Source organism: Dipodomys ordii, unplaced genomic scaffold (assembly GCF_000151885.1).
Source record: "Dipodomys ordii isolate 6190 unplaced genomic scaffold, Dord_2.0 Scaffold305, whole genome shotgun sequence".
NCBI classification, from domain to species: Eukaryota; Metazoa; Chordata; class Mammalia; order Rodentia; family Heteromyidae; genus Dipodomys; species Dipodomys ordii.
Window position 1 is genome coordinate 232398 of NW_012267521.1, and position 12895 is coordinate 245292.

Genomic DNA, 12895 nt, shown 5'->3' on the forward strand with positions numbered 1-12895 from the left:
TGCCATGCAGAAACTCTGAAGTTTCATGCAATCCCATTTGCCCTGTGCCAAGGAGCCCTAGAGTTTCTCCTATTCCTTCCTGTTATGTTTGCAGGGTGTCTGCTTTGATTTTGAGGTCTTTGATCCATTTGGAGTTGATTCTGATGCAGGGTGAGGTATAAGGATCTAGCATTAGTTTTCTACAAGTGTTTAACAAATTTTTCCAGCACCATTTTTAGCTTCCTTATCAAAGATTAGGTGGTCATAGGTCTGTGGGTTCATTTCTGGGTCTTCATTTCTATTCCGTTGGCCCTCAGTTCTGTTCTTGTGCCAGTACCAAGCTGTTTTGATTACTGTGCTTTGTAGTAGAGTTTGAAATTTGGTATTGATATTCCTCCAGCACTGTTGTTTCTGCTAAGGATTGTTTTTGCTATTCGGGGTCTTTTATTGTTCCATATGAATTTTTGGGTTGCTGCTTCTACTTCATTGAAGATTGAGGTTGGAATATTGATAGGTATCACATTTAATTTGTAGATAGCCTTTGGAAGTATTGACATTTTCATGATGTTAATCCTCCCAATCCGGGGGGAATGGGAGGTTTTTTTCACTTCCTATGTTCTGATTAAGAAGTGGCACTGTTGCTCAAGTGGTAGAGCACTTTTCTTGAACTGAAGAGCTGAGGGACAGCGCCCAGGCCCAGAGTTCAAGCCTCACGATCGACAAAAAAATATTTCTATGTTCTGATTTAATTTCCTTTTTTAGCTTTTTAAAGTTTTCGTCATAGAGGTCCTTAATTTCTTTAGACAATTCCTAGGTATTTTATTTTTTGTGGGGCTATTACAAAAGGAGTTCTTTCATGATTTCAGCCATGTTCTTTTCATTGCTGATATACAGAAAAACCATTGATTTCTGAGGGTTAATTTTATACCCTGCTATTTTGCCAAAGTTTTGAATCAGCTTGAGTAATTTGGGCGTGGAGTTCATGGGATTTTTAAAAAAGAAGATCATGTCATCTGCAAATAAGGAGAGTTTTACTTCAACTTTCCCTATTTGAATCCCCTTTATGTTCACATCTTTTTTATTGCTGTAGTATTATTTCTTTAGTTATTCTGGTTTACTAGTGTGGTTTTAATTTGCATTTTCCTAAAAGTTGGTTATGTGGATACCTTCCATCTATGTATATCTTTGGTTAGATGTCTGTTTATCAATTGTGTGGGTTGTCTCATCAAGATATTTCTTTATGTATTGTCGAGAATTTTTGTTTAGTGGTTCTTTGTTGGTGCTGGGAATGAAATTCAGGACCTCAAAGGTGCAAGGCACTTGTGGTCTACCACTAAAATATGCCCATTCCCCTACTGCTGAGTTCTGATAGTCATATATTCTAAAACTTGATTTTATTGGATATATAATGATATATTTATATCATTTAGATAACTTTCATCCACTTGTTCTTGTTGCTTTGTTAATCATAGGTCTTGAACTCAGGGCCTGGAAACTATCCTTGAGCTTTTCTGCTCAAAGTTAGAGAACTACTACGTTGAGCTATAGCTCCATTTCTGGTTTTCTGGTGGATAACTAGAGACGAATCTCACAGACTTTTCTGCTTGGGCTGGCTTTGAACTGCCATCCTCAGGTTTTAGCCTGGGTAAGCTAGGATTACAGGCATTAGCCACCAGCACCCAGCTTTTTTTGTTATGATGTGGGGCTTTTTTGGACATAGGGTCATCCTGTGTACCCTAGTTTGAATTCAAGTGTTTTTGCTGAAGGCTGGCAGTCTACCACTTGAGCTCCATCTTTACTTCTGCTTGTAGGTGGTGAATTGTAGATAAAAGTCCAACAGACTTTCTTGCCCAAGCTAGCTTTGAACTGAGATCCTCAGATCTCAGTCTCCTGAATAGCTGAGATTAAAGGTGAGTGACCAGTGCATGGCACTTTCTTTGTTTCAATTCATTTTATAATAAACATTTTCTTGTGTGTGCTGATACTGGGGCTTGACCTCAGAGCCTGGGTGCTGTCCTTTAGCTATTGCACTCAAGGCTGGCTCTCAGTCACTTCAGCCACAGTCCACTTTCAGCCTTTTATTGTTAGTTGGAGATAAATGTCTCACAGACTTTCCTCCCTACAGTGGCTTTGAACTGTGGTCCTCAGGTCTCAGACTCCTGAGTAGCTAGGATTACAGGTGTTAGTCACTAGCACATGACTCTTTCATCCTTTAGTAGGATCTTTAGCTGAATAAAAGCTCTTAATTTTGATTTGGTCTAGTTAATGATTTTTTTCTTTTATGGATCATGATTTGTGTTAAATTGATAACAAAGATTTTGCTACTCTTTTTTCTAAGAATGTGTAGTTTGACACTTTTTACAGTGAATTAAATGTTGCCTGAAGTGTGAGATTCAAGCCAAAATTGACTTTGGTTTGCTTTGGTTGTACTTACAATGTCTAGTTGCTCCAGTTAATTTGTTGAAAAGAGTAGCTGTCCTCCACGAACTGCTTTTCACCTCTAGTAAAATCTGGGGTGCTTGGCATTGGAAAGGCCTTGAAGATTTTCATATGTTCATTCAAACATTACACAATCAAAAACTCTTTAGATACCAAGAAACTCATAATCCTAATTGTGAAACTGTCAGCAACTTTACTCATTTTTGTTCCCCTCTGGGTCTGTCACAAATTTCTCTGATTAATCCAAGACTCCTATGGTTTGGTTCTTATTTTTACTTCCCTAAGTCATTTTGATATGAGGTACATTGTGTTTGGCTAAACATCATATGATGGATATAGAATTTGACCCATGCCCCATTATTGATGCTAGGCATTGAACTTAGGAATATATATATATATATACACACACACACTGCTAAGAATGTGCTCTACTACTGAGCACACTTCTAGCCCCTGGAGTTTGCTACTTCTAAAACTGATAAGGTAATATTTTAAAATTCAGGGCTACATTGCCTAACATACACAAGCCCTCCTGGTTATATCCTCACCTGTGCTAGTGTGAGGGTGGGTACAAAACCAAAAACAGTTGGAACTGGAACTTTGGAGCATTCTTCTAATCCCAATCAATCAGATGTTGTGCAAAATAAAGTTGAGGCCAAAGGATAACTTCAGCCAAGGTATTCAAGATTAGCCTGGTGGATATAATGAGATGCTATCTTCAAAAAGAAAAAAAGGTAAATTTGTGTGAATTTACTTTTAGGGTTTATACTTTATCATATCTGTATCATTTTCCTTAACCTTGCTAGCCTCAATTTTCCCAGCTGAACTGAGACTAATGGAATCTACCTCCTCACATCTAACATTGAGAATGAATATTTTATATGAATGGAGAAATGTTATTATTTATTTGATCAGAACACACTGTGCATGCATCTACATATACTGTACTCCATTAATGTGTCTAATTATTACATTTTAATCACAATTTATTTTTATGTGAGTACTGGTGCTTTTCTTCTCAAGGTTGATACGCCACCACGTGAGCTATACATCTGCTTCTGGTTTGTTAGTTAATAATTTGGAAATAAGAGTCGCAGAATTTTTCTGCTTAGGCTGGCTTTTGAACTATGATCCTCAGATCTCAACCTCCTGAGTAGCTAGGATTACAGGTGTGAGCCACCAGCACCCACATTAATCAATTTTGAAAATACTTCAGGAGCAAGGTAAATCCTATAATGACCACTAGGGAGCATGATGCCATTGCTGGAATTACCTGCTAAGAATGATTTTGCAGTCTACCTTAAATCTTCCTTTAACATCTGAGAAATGAGGCTTAAATTTGATGAAGTAGACAAAAGGAAAAGGGAATTACCTACCCTGCCCTGAGCCCTCTATTCTCTTACTGGCCCCAAAGAAGTCCAAATTCTCAAACGTAACTAGCAAGCTTCTTCACATTGCTTCTTCACAGTGGACTTTTTTGTTTGTTTACCATCCCAGAAAAGAAGTACTGAGTTAACATTTACATGTTATCCACCTAATTATTTTTTTTATTTTCAACCCAGAGAGCATGACACGAGGTAAGATGAAGCTTGATTTCATTTCACAGCCTAGAACTTTCATTTCATTGAATCATGGTTTTAATTTGCATTTTCCTAAAAGCTGATTATGTGAATACCTTCCATCTATGTATATCTTTGAATTTCACTGAATTCAGGCCCCAACTCTTCATTCTTGGAATACAAATTTGAGATCTCTCAAGTGCTAAGAGGAGATTGGAATTCTGGGAACAAGTCATTCACAGCTATGATTTCAAAGTTCAGAATTTCAGTTTTTGATAGTAGTTGCTATTGGGAGATAGGCCAGGGCATTTCCCCATGCCATTTAGACTAGTAAGGGTCCAACCCTTCTAGGATATATGGTGTAGTTGTACACTGTATTCTGTATATTAACATTTCTACCACATAGCCTACAGTGCTTGCTGTAGGAAATTAGGGACAAGCAAGGGCACAATATGGGCAAAAAATGTAGAAGGGCCTGGCGCCACCAGCTCATGCCTGTAATTCTAGGAGGCTGAGATCTGAGAATCTCGGTTAGAAGCCAGCCCAGGTATTAAAAGTCTGTGAGACCCTTATCTCCAATTAACCACAAAATGCCAGAAGTGGAACCATGGCTCAATGGTTAGAACACTAGCCTTGAGCAAAAGAGCTCAGGAACAGTACCCAGGCCCCAAGTTCAAGCCCCAGTGTATGCAAAAAATAAAAATCATAGAAGGGTAAATCCTGATTCTCTTCCCTGAGTGGTGGCGCCCTTGTTTACCACTGTGTCCAGCGGAAGAGCAAGTACATGATGGTCAGAGGCAGTCATACCATAGCTTGCTGAGTAGCTAGTGAAATCTTAACACTGTGTAAGACAGGTAAGGTGATAGCCGGCCTACTTTTTACCAGTGTGTTACAGATGTGTAACTTAAGAAAGCACTCAACAGATTTGATATCTCACCCCAGTTTCATTGTTTGGCAGTGAAACAAGTAGGAAATAAGCCAAAACCAAACAGGCCTATTATATGTAATTATAGCATAGCTTGGTCTATTTCAGACTCAAGATTTGTCTTACTTTCTGCACATACAGCACATATTCCACAATGGCCATGAGCATCAATGTAAAAAATTCTTAGGAAGAGCAAGGTGGCTCTGCAATGTTTGTCTAACAATGTAAGGGTCATGTTTTTTTTTCCCAATATTATAGTGGATACAAATCATGTGCCATCTTTATATCCGTATCTACCTAAATATATATATATATATATATATATATATATATATGTACACACACACACACACACACACACACACACATATGGAAAGGAAAAATGAGAGAAATGTTTGTATGGCTTTTTTAAAACTTGGTTATTTCTGGATAGAATGACCTTATGTAACTTGGTATTTGTGTTTGCGCCAGACCTGGAGCTTGAAATCTGGGCCTGGGCACTGTCCCTGAGTTTTCATACTCAAATCTAGCATTCTGCCACTTGAGCAACAGCTCCACTTCTGGCTTTTTGGTGGCTAACCGGAGATTAAGTCTCACAGGCTTTTTTGTCTAGCCTGGACATTGCTACTCAGGCTGGCTTTGAACTGCCTGCCATACCTCAGCCTGCTGAGTAGCTAGAGTTACAGGCATGAGCCACTGACTAGTACCTGACCTTCATTTGTATATGCTTTTTAACTTTCTGAAGATAAATTTTGTAATTAGAAAAATTATGTATTTTAAGCAATAAATTGTAGAATGAAGAATGTTGTAAATGTGTCTGTTGCTATGCTCATGTCTGGCATACTAGTAGGTATTCCGAGCCAAAAATTAACTAAGGGAAGAGAAGTCTGCCAATGGGTTTCACTTGGGAACAAAAGTTACAGTTTTGGTGAGAGTGAGGGTGTCTTTCTGAAATATGAATTTGCGTTCTGACCAACCTTCCATACTTAAATTATAAGGGCCTACAAGCAAACTCTGAAGAATACTTTTTTGAACTTTTATTACACAAATTTTCAAACATATACAAAAGTATAGAGGATAGTATAATGAATTCTCAAACATCCATCACACCACTTCAATAATAATAAAATCAGAACCAATCTTATTCCATCTATGCACTCACCTACCCCACCCTCAGATTATACTGAAGCAAATAGCAATACTGTATCTGTCCTTTTTTTCAGAACATTTCTCTAAAAGAATTAAAAAAAACATGACCAAAGTACTGACCATATCACACTTAAAAACAAATTGTAAGATGTGTTTTTATTTCAAATCCTGTTAAGATTTTGAGACACAATCAATACACTTCACTAGTACCATGAAGCAAGGTGTAACACTGCAACGGAGTTCAAGCTTTACCCAAGGTAATTGCTTTATAATGCAAAAGAAAAAACTACCATTTTAAGAGCTATTTTTGGGCCTTTTCAAGGAGCTGAAGAAGAGTGCTGACATCACATACCCCATGATGACCAAACTCAATGAACGTCTGCGCTTTTCTTAAAGTTGTTCTCCTAGAAGCAGCTGACCCAAGTCCCCCTTCAAATCCTTCATTTTCTGTTACCTCTTTACAGCAGTATCTTACCCAATAGTCTTTTCTAAGTGACAATGTAGCGTTCCACCAGAGCCCCCTGAATTTTCATATACTGAAAGTAGTGGGGGGAAAAGCTGAGTATATAGAAAAGTTTTAGAAACTATGGCCAACTGGAACAGTAAGAGGCAAAAGAAACCTAGGCAAACTAAATGACAAAATTAACTTTGAAAGTGCCTATCTAAGCAGTCTTTCTTGGCTCTGGCATTAGATATCACATTATATTGAATCTGCAAATTGAGAATAGCAATGTTTTCTTCCTTAAGATGTTAAGATGGCATGTAAGTAGTGATTAGAGCATCACAAACAAAATTAAATGTATTATTTTCATATTATTTTAAATTTTTAGAAAAACACAATATCATTTATTGTATTTATTCTTACAATTACCTTTATAGCAAGTGATTTTTGAATAAACTTTTAAGCAAATTAACAACAGTACAAAAACACTAAAGTTGTTACACGAAGGACTGATTCTACAAAATGTTGCCTTAAGTGATGGCATACTCTTTAAACTGTGCAAGCCACTGTGCGGTATGACATAGAAATTTGAGTAATAATTCATGTCCTTGAACATCTTAAACTTTCTTGAAATGTTTCTGAAACACCTGAATCACAAAAGCCACATGTATGGTGCTTAGACAGCATATACTCTACTAGCACCAGATTGGGAGGGGAATGTTTTGCCACACAGGGATTACAAAATATTAATTGAATCAAAGACCTTCAGTGATGCCAACCATATTTCAAGTAGTGTCTCAGATGCAGAAAATGCAAAGAGTAAGGAAAAATAGTCTTTGCTTTCAAAGATACAGTCTAATGGCAAAGGCAGACACATCAGAAAAGCACAACAAAAGGCTATAGGTGCTGAGTTAAAGTCTGTTCACGTACAACAGTACAACAACCAGAGCAAGAAGAGTCAGTGGAATAGACGGGGAAGGAATGTCCCAAGATGTAAGAGGAAAACCAGATGAGCTGTCTCCTCGGGAACGTTAGAAGTTGACAAATCCATCGTGCAGTGGATTCACATCAATGATTCCTGAACATCTTTACTGCTCATCTGGAAAGAGACAGCAACATACAATTAGGAGCCTTACATTAACAATTTTTTCCACTGACAAAATTATTGAGGGTTTATCAATCACTTGGTACTTGGGAAACTGTCACATAATCATCTAATGGAAATCCTATAGGTGTCTGGATCAGCAATTCAAAGAGAGTCGCAGCCCCAAAAAGTCTCAGGAAACTCATGATACCAGAAGTTTTGCAAAAGGGGAATGTAAATTTAAGACATAAAACATAAAACTCTATGTTCTTGACTCTAGGCTAATGGGAGTCATTCAGGCTGGTGGCCATGCAGTGATACCAATAGATTAAATCCAACTGTAGTAACATTCACATAGAATAGGATTTAAGCCTCAGTCAGAAAAGGCTTCTCATTGTAGAAGTTTATGAAGTATCTATTTTTAGTATGTCTGGTGGCAGATTTTGAAAAAACGTAAGCAGGAGATAATTAAATAACTTAGCTAAAGCTACAGAATAAGAACTGGAACTAGGTTTGTCTGACTTCCAATGTCGTTTCTATTACATCAAGTTCTCTCATAAAAATGTCATATTTTAATGTAATCTCCATAGTGATTTCCAGTTCTCCTAGTGCTCTTTGCTCGAAAGTGCTTCAAGTCTGCTAAATATAGTACAGTAAATTATCTAGAGAAAACTACAAAAAAATACCTATGAAATTCTTTTTGGTAGTATCTGGCAGCTTCTTCCACAAAGGAAGCCTGAAAGTGAAAGCTCTAGCCATCTGTATACTTACATTTATTATAATTAGTAAGTATAAACAAATTGCCAGTCTTATATGGATCTTTTCTTTCCTTTCTTGGCAGTACTGGAGTTTGAACTCAGTCTCTCGCACTTGCTTAGGCAGGTAGGTGCTTCACTATTTAAAGCATATCTATCTTACCTTAAATGGATCTATATGAAAGAAAGTAAGAAGCAATTGAACCATTTTACCTCTTTACAATTGTTTTCTTTAAAGTGTGGGTAACAAATTTTATATTTGCACAAATTTTATATCTGCATGCACATAAACATTTCCAGTATATCTAGGTATCTACATTTCCTTGTTTGCTCTTTACACATGTGCAAGAATAAAACACTTAACCACGGGGCTGAGAGCTTAGTGGTATGGTGCATACTTCAAACTGAATCACCAAAACAAAACCAGAAAAAAAACACTTGAGCAGCTAAAAATGTGCAGAATATGTATAAAATGTGAAGAAATTAAATTTGATTCATAACTGAAAATCACAATTATCTGTGATGAAAACTTTTTCCTTTTTTAATTGAAAGACAATAAAAGTTAACTGTGCATTTCTGATACAATCATAAAATGTGTAAGTGGCTTACAACAGTTTCAGGAAGAAAAAATTAATCCCTGTGGTACATCACTATTTTGGAAGACTAAACTGATTATTGAGTTAGTCTTAAAAGGAGCTTTTAATTATTGGACAAAACTTTTATACTGTTTTACAAAACCTACTTAATTCATACAGAAAAAATCTATTCTAAAAATCCTACTTAAATTATACTGAAAATGTATTCTAAAAATCTATTATGTGAGTATATATATGTATTATGTACATATATATCTGTTCATTGTATTTCAGTTTGTCAGAAGAAACAAAAAATAATCCAATTACACTATATGATAAACTTGTTTTGTGTGGGCACTGGTGATTGAACTCAGTGCTATCCCTTAGCTTTTTCACTCAAGGCTGGCACTCTACCATTTAAGCCACAGCTTTACTTCTAGTTTTCTGCTGGTTAACTGGAGATTAGTCTCATAAAATTTACTGCTCAGGCTGGCTTTGAACTGCGATACTTAGATTTCAGCCTCCCAAGTAGCTAGGATTACAGGCTTGAACCACTAATGCACAGTTGGGTTTTGCACACTTGCTTGGCTTTTTCCTCTCATGACTGGCATTCAAACGTCAATACTGCCAAAAAAAACCCTAAACAACACTTTGTTAAAGCTGGGTGTCAATGGCTCATGCAATACTCAGGAAGTTAAGATCTAAAGATTGCAGTTCAAAGCCAGCCTGGGAAGAAAATTCCATGAGACTCTTATCTCCAATTAACAAGCAAGAAAGCTGGAAGTGAAGCTATGGCTCAAATGGTAAAGAACTAGACTTGGGTGAAAAAGTGAAGGGATAGCACCTAGGCCCTGAGTTCAAACACCAGTACTGCAAAGAGAGAAAGAGAGGGGGCGGGAATTTTATTAGTATAGTATTTTATAGTATAATCAAATACAATGTTTTTCCTCTAACAAGCTGAAAAAACTCCCATGGACTTTTCTGCTCCAACTGGCATTTGATCAAGTATGTTCTTCCTCAGATCTCATTGTCCTGAATACCTAGGATAACGGGTATGAGCTACAAGTATTATTCTGTCATATTTTTAATACGTTTTTATTGTGAAAAAACTATAGAAAGGGGTTACAGTTACATGAGCAAGGAAATGAGTACACTTCTTATCAAGCATCATTGCCTCCTCCTTTGCTTTCCCCCTACCATCCCTTCCCTCCCACCTCCACAACTACATCCCCTCCCCCAAATTACAAAGTTCGTTTTTCGACATAGTGTCTTGTACATCTCATTGTTGCAATGGATCAACCTGTATCCCTACTTAAACATTTTGTTTTTTCCCTTCCCCTCCCCAAATTATACCACCATCAAATACAGTGAAAACGGGTTATACCATGGGGGAGGGACATACAAAGCAACAAAAAAAATCACATGGACATATTTTTTAACTACTTACATTCCAGTTTACCATTTCCTTTGGAAATATTAGTGCAGAAAATGCTTGGTAATCTGATACTTATATTTTATGTTTATTTAAATGTAAACAAACATTTTTAAAAAGAGAAACCACATTTGTTTAGAAAATGTGACACATTTTAGTAGCATATAACAATATGAATTCGTGAAATTACAACTCAAATTCAATGAAGAAAAATATTATAGTACTATGAATGATAAAAGGCAAAAAAACCCACAAACTGTTAGCAAAAGGTATATAGGTATCATTCAAAATCAGAACTATTCCCTGGTATTAGTGACAGCAGAGCAATGTAGAGATTGGGAGGAGTAATTCAGGAGCTTTTGGGCTAGTGGCAATGTTACTTTTTGATCTGCATTCTGGTTATCTGTGTTTACTATGTGCAAATTCATTAAACTCTATAATTAAGATTTTAAGATTTTATGCATTCCTCCATGTATATGATGACTGTCAGCAAATAATTTTTAAAGATTATATGCCCAGTAAATCTTTAGCAATAATTGTGTTTAAACATCTTTCCATCTCCAATAATTATTTTCCAAAGGAAGCGTTCATTCCACCTAACTTCAAACATAGCTCCATGAATAGAGGAAGTTCCAAAAGACAGGTTTTTTAGATGGGGTGTTTGCTGTCAAGCAAGTATTAATGTCAATGGGAGTACTCAAAATTGAGCACAACCAACTTTGGGCTGCAAAGACATTTGCTCCAGGTCCCATTAGTGAGACTGCTGGGGTGTCCTAAGGTCTTGGGATGCCCATGACAGCTGAGGGGGGGAGCATTAACTCACTCAACTAGGATGCAATCACTACCAAAGCTCACACTCCTCTGCTTGCTTGAGTTAGCAAAGTTTAACTAGGTTTATACTAAAGACAAATATGAGAGACCACTTCCCATCACACATGCATCGTGAGAGAACCAAGGTTCTTCTAGCCACCCAAACGTGGCACTTGAGAGTCCAGAACACAGGTTTCATGGGAAGATGTTTCCCTAGCAATTACCCAGAAATACCTATTCTCTAGGGCAAAACCTCGTAAACTCTACAGGCAATGGCCGTGTCAAGTCAGTAGTGAGGAATTGCCCAGTGTGAAAATTTCTCTGTCTCTGTCTCTCTCAATGTCTACATAGAAATACACAAAGAATTGTCTTGACAGGAGCATATCAAAACCCATCTCTGAAGCTAAAATTACTATTGGCTGAAGAAAACATAAGATGTAAAATTTACGATTTTCCTTTTCCTTTTTTATTTTTTATAATTTTAAAATGGATTCTTGCAACCCACTCCCACCCCAGAAGGGATCGCTGACAAGCAGGAAGGCTGCTGAAGGAGAAAACAACAGGAGATGCCCACCCTGACCAGGCCGGCTGGAATTTAAAGGCCTCCACCAGGCAAGGAAGAAGCCAGCAGTAGCCTGGCATCAGAAATGCGCACGCACACTCACGCACAAACATATGGAAATGAAGGGGGGAACCCAAACAAAAACATCAGCGGGCCCGCCCCGCCCCCGCCCCCCACAAGCAGGGCCGGCCGCGAAGGCACCTTGCCAGGCAATGGTTTGCCGGCGGGGCTCAGGGAAACACTGCAGTGTCACCAAGAAGCGATTTCCATCGCGTCTGCAAAACGTGCAAACTGTCTGCGAGCAGCCTGGCAAGCCAGACAGCTCGCAGCGTGATTCGGAGGTCCGCCTGCCAAGGAAACAAAAGAAGCCTCGCTCCTGCCCGCGCGACCGACCGCACGCACATGGCAGCTGAGGGGCTCCCGAGGGCTGCGGGCTGGAGGGACCGGTTTTCGGTGGTGGGAGGGGGGGCGGCGACCGCAGCGTCGGCGCGGGAGGGAGCGGGACTTACTGAGGCTGGCTCTCGGGCGGAGGCAACGGCGGGGCCACGGAGTTTCCATTGGTCGGGGAGCCGCCCAGCTTCAGCTTCTCCAGGTACGCGGCGTGCACGGGCTTGTGGCACTGCAGGATCTTGATGGCATCCTCGATCTTGAACCACTCGCGCTTCCGGCCGATGCTCAGCGAGTCTTCCCAGTCTTCCAGCAGCTCGGTGACGGTGAGGACGTACACATAGGTGCGGTGCTTGCGGTCCTGGTTCTGCTCGAAGACACCCAGCAGCCGGCCCAGCTTCCCCTTGACGCCCGCCTCCTCGTACACCTCGCGCACCGCCGCGCCGCCCGGCTCCTCCTCGGGCTCCATTCCGCCGCCGGGCACGATCCAGCGGTCGGGGTAGCGGCTGCTGCTCACCAGCAGCACCTCGTCCTCGCGCTCGCTGCGGAAGCACAGGCACGCCGCCCGCTGCTTGAAGCCCTCGGGGTCGTAGGTGCGCGTCTGGTTCGGCTTGCACTTCATCCTCGGAGTCGGCTGTGCCCTGCGGGCCGCGCGCGGACACCGGGAGCTGCTGCGGCGGCTGCGGCTGCGACTGCGACTGCCGAGAGAGGGCCGGACGGGCGGTAGGGCAGGCGGGCCAGGGAGCGAGCGACGCAGCGAACGAGGGCGGGCGGCTGGAGACGGTAGCGCCTCTGCT

At 39.8% G+C, this 12895-nt stretch overlaps 1 protein-coding gene across 1 annotated transcript; it reads right to left on the reverse strand.

Moving 5' to 3' along the window:
• Positions 1-7511: 7511 nt before the first annotated feature.
• On the reverse strand, positions 7512-12720 carry LOC106001524 (diphosphoinositol polyphosphate phosphohydrolase 3-alpha). Its single transcript, XM_013036618.1, has 2 exons — positions 12221-12720; positions 7512-7592 (listed from the first exon to the last, which is right to left on the reverse strand). Exons 1-2 carry the CDS (start codon positions 12718-12720, stop codon positions 7589-7591), a joined length of 504 nt encoding a protein of 167 aa, XP_012892072.1. The 3' UTR covers positions 7512-7588.
• Positions 12721-12895: the final 175 nt, after the last annotated feature.

Excerpts from the sequence above, each read along its gene's own strand:
- LOC106001524 (XM_013036618.1), bottom strand. The coding sequence starts at position 12,720 with ATGAAGTGCAAGCCGAACCAGACGCGCACCTACGACCCCGAGGGCTTC.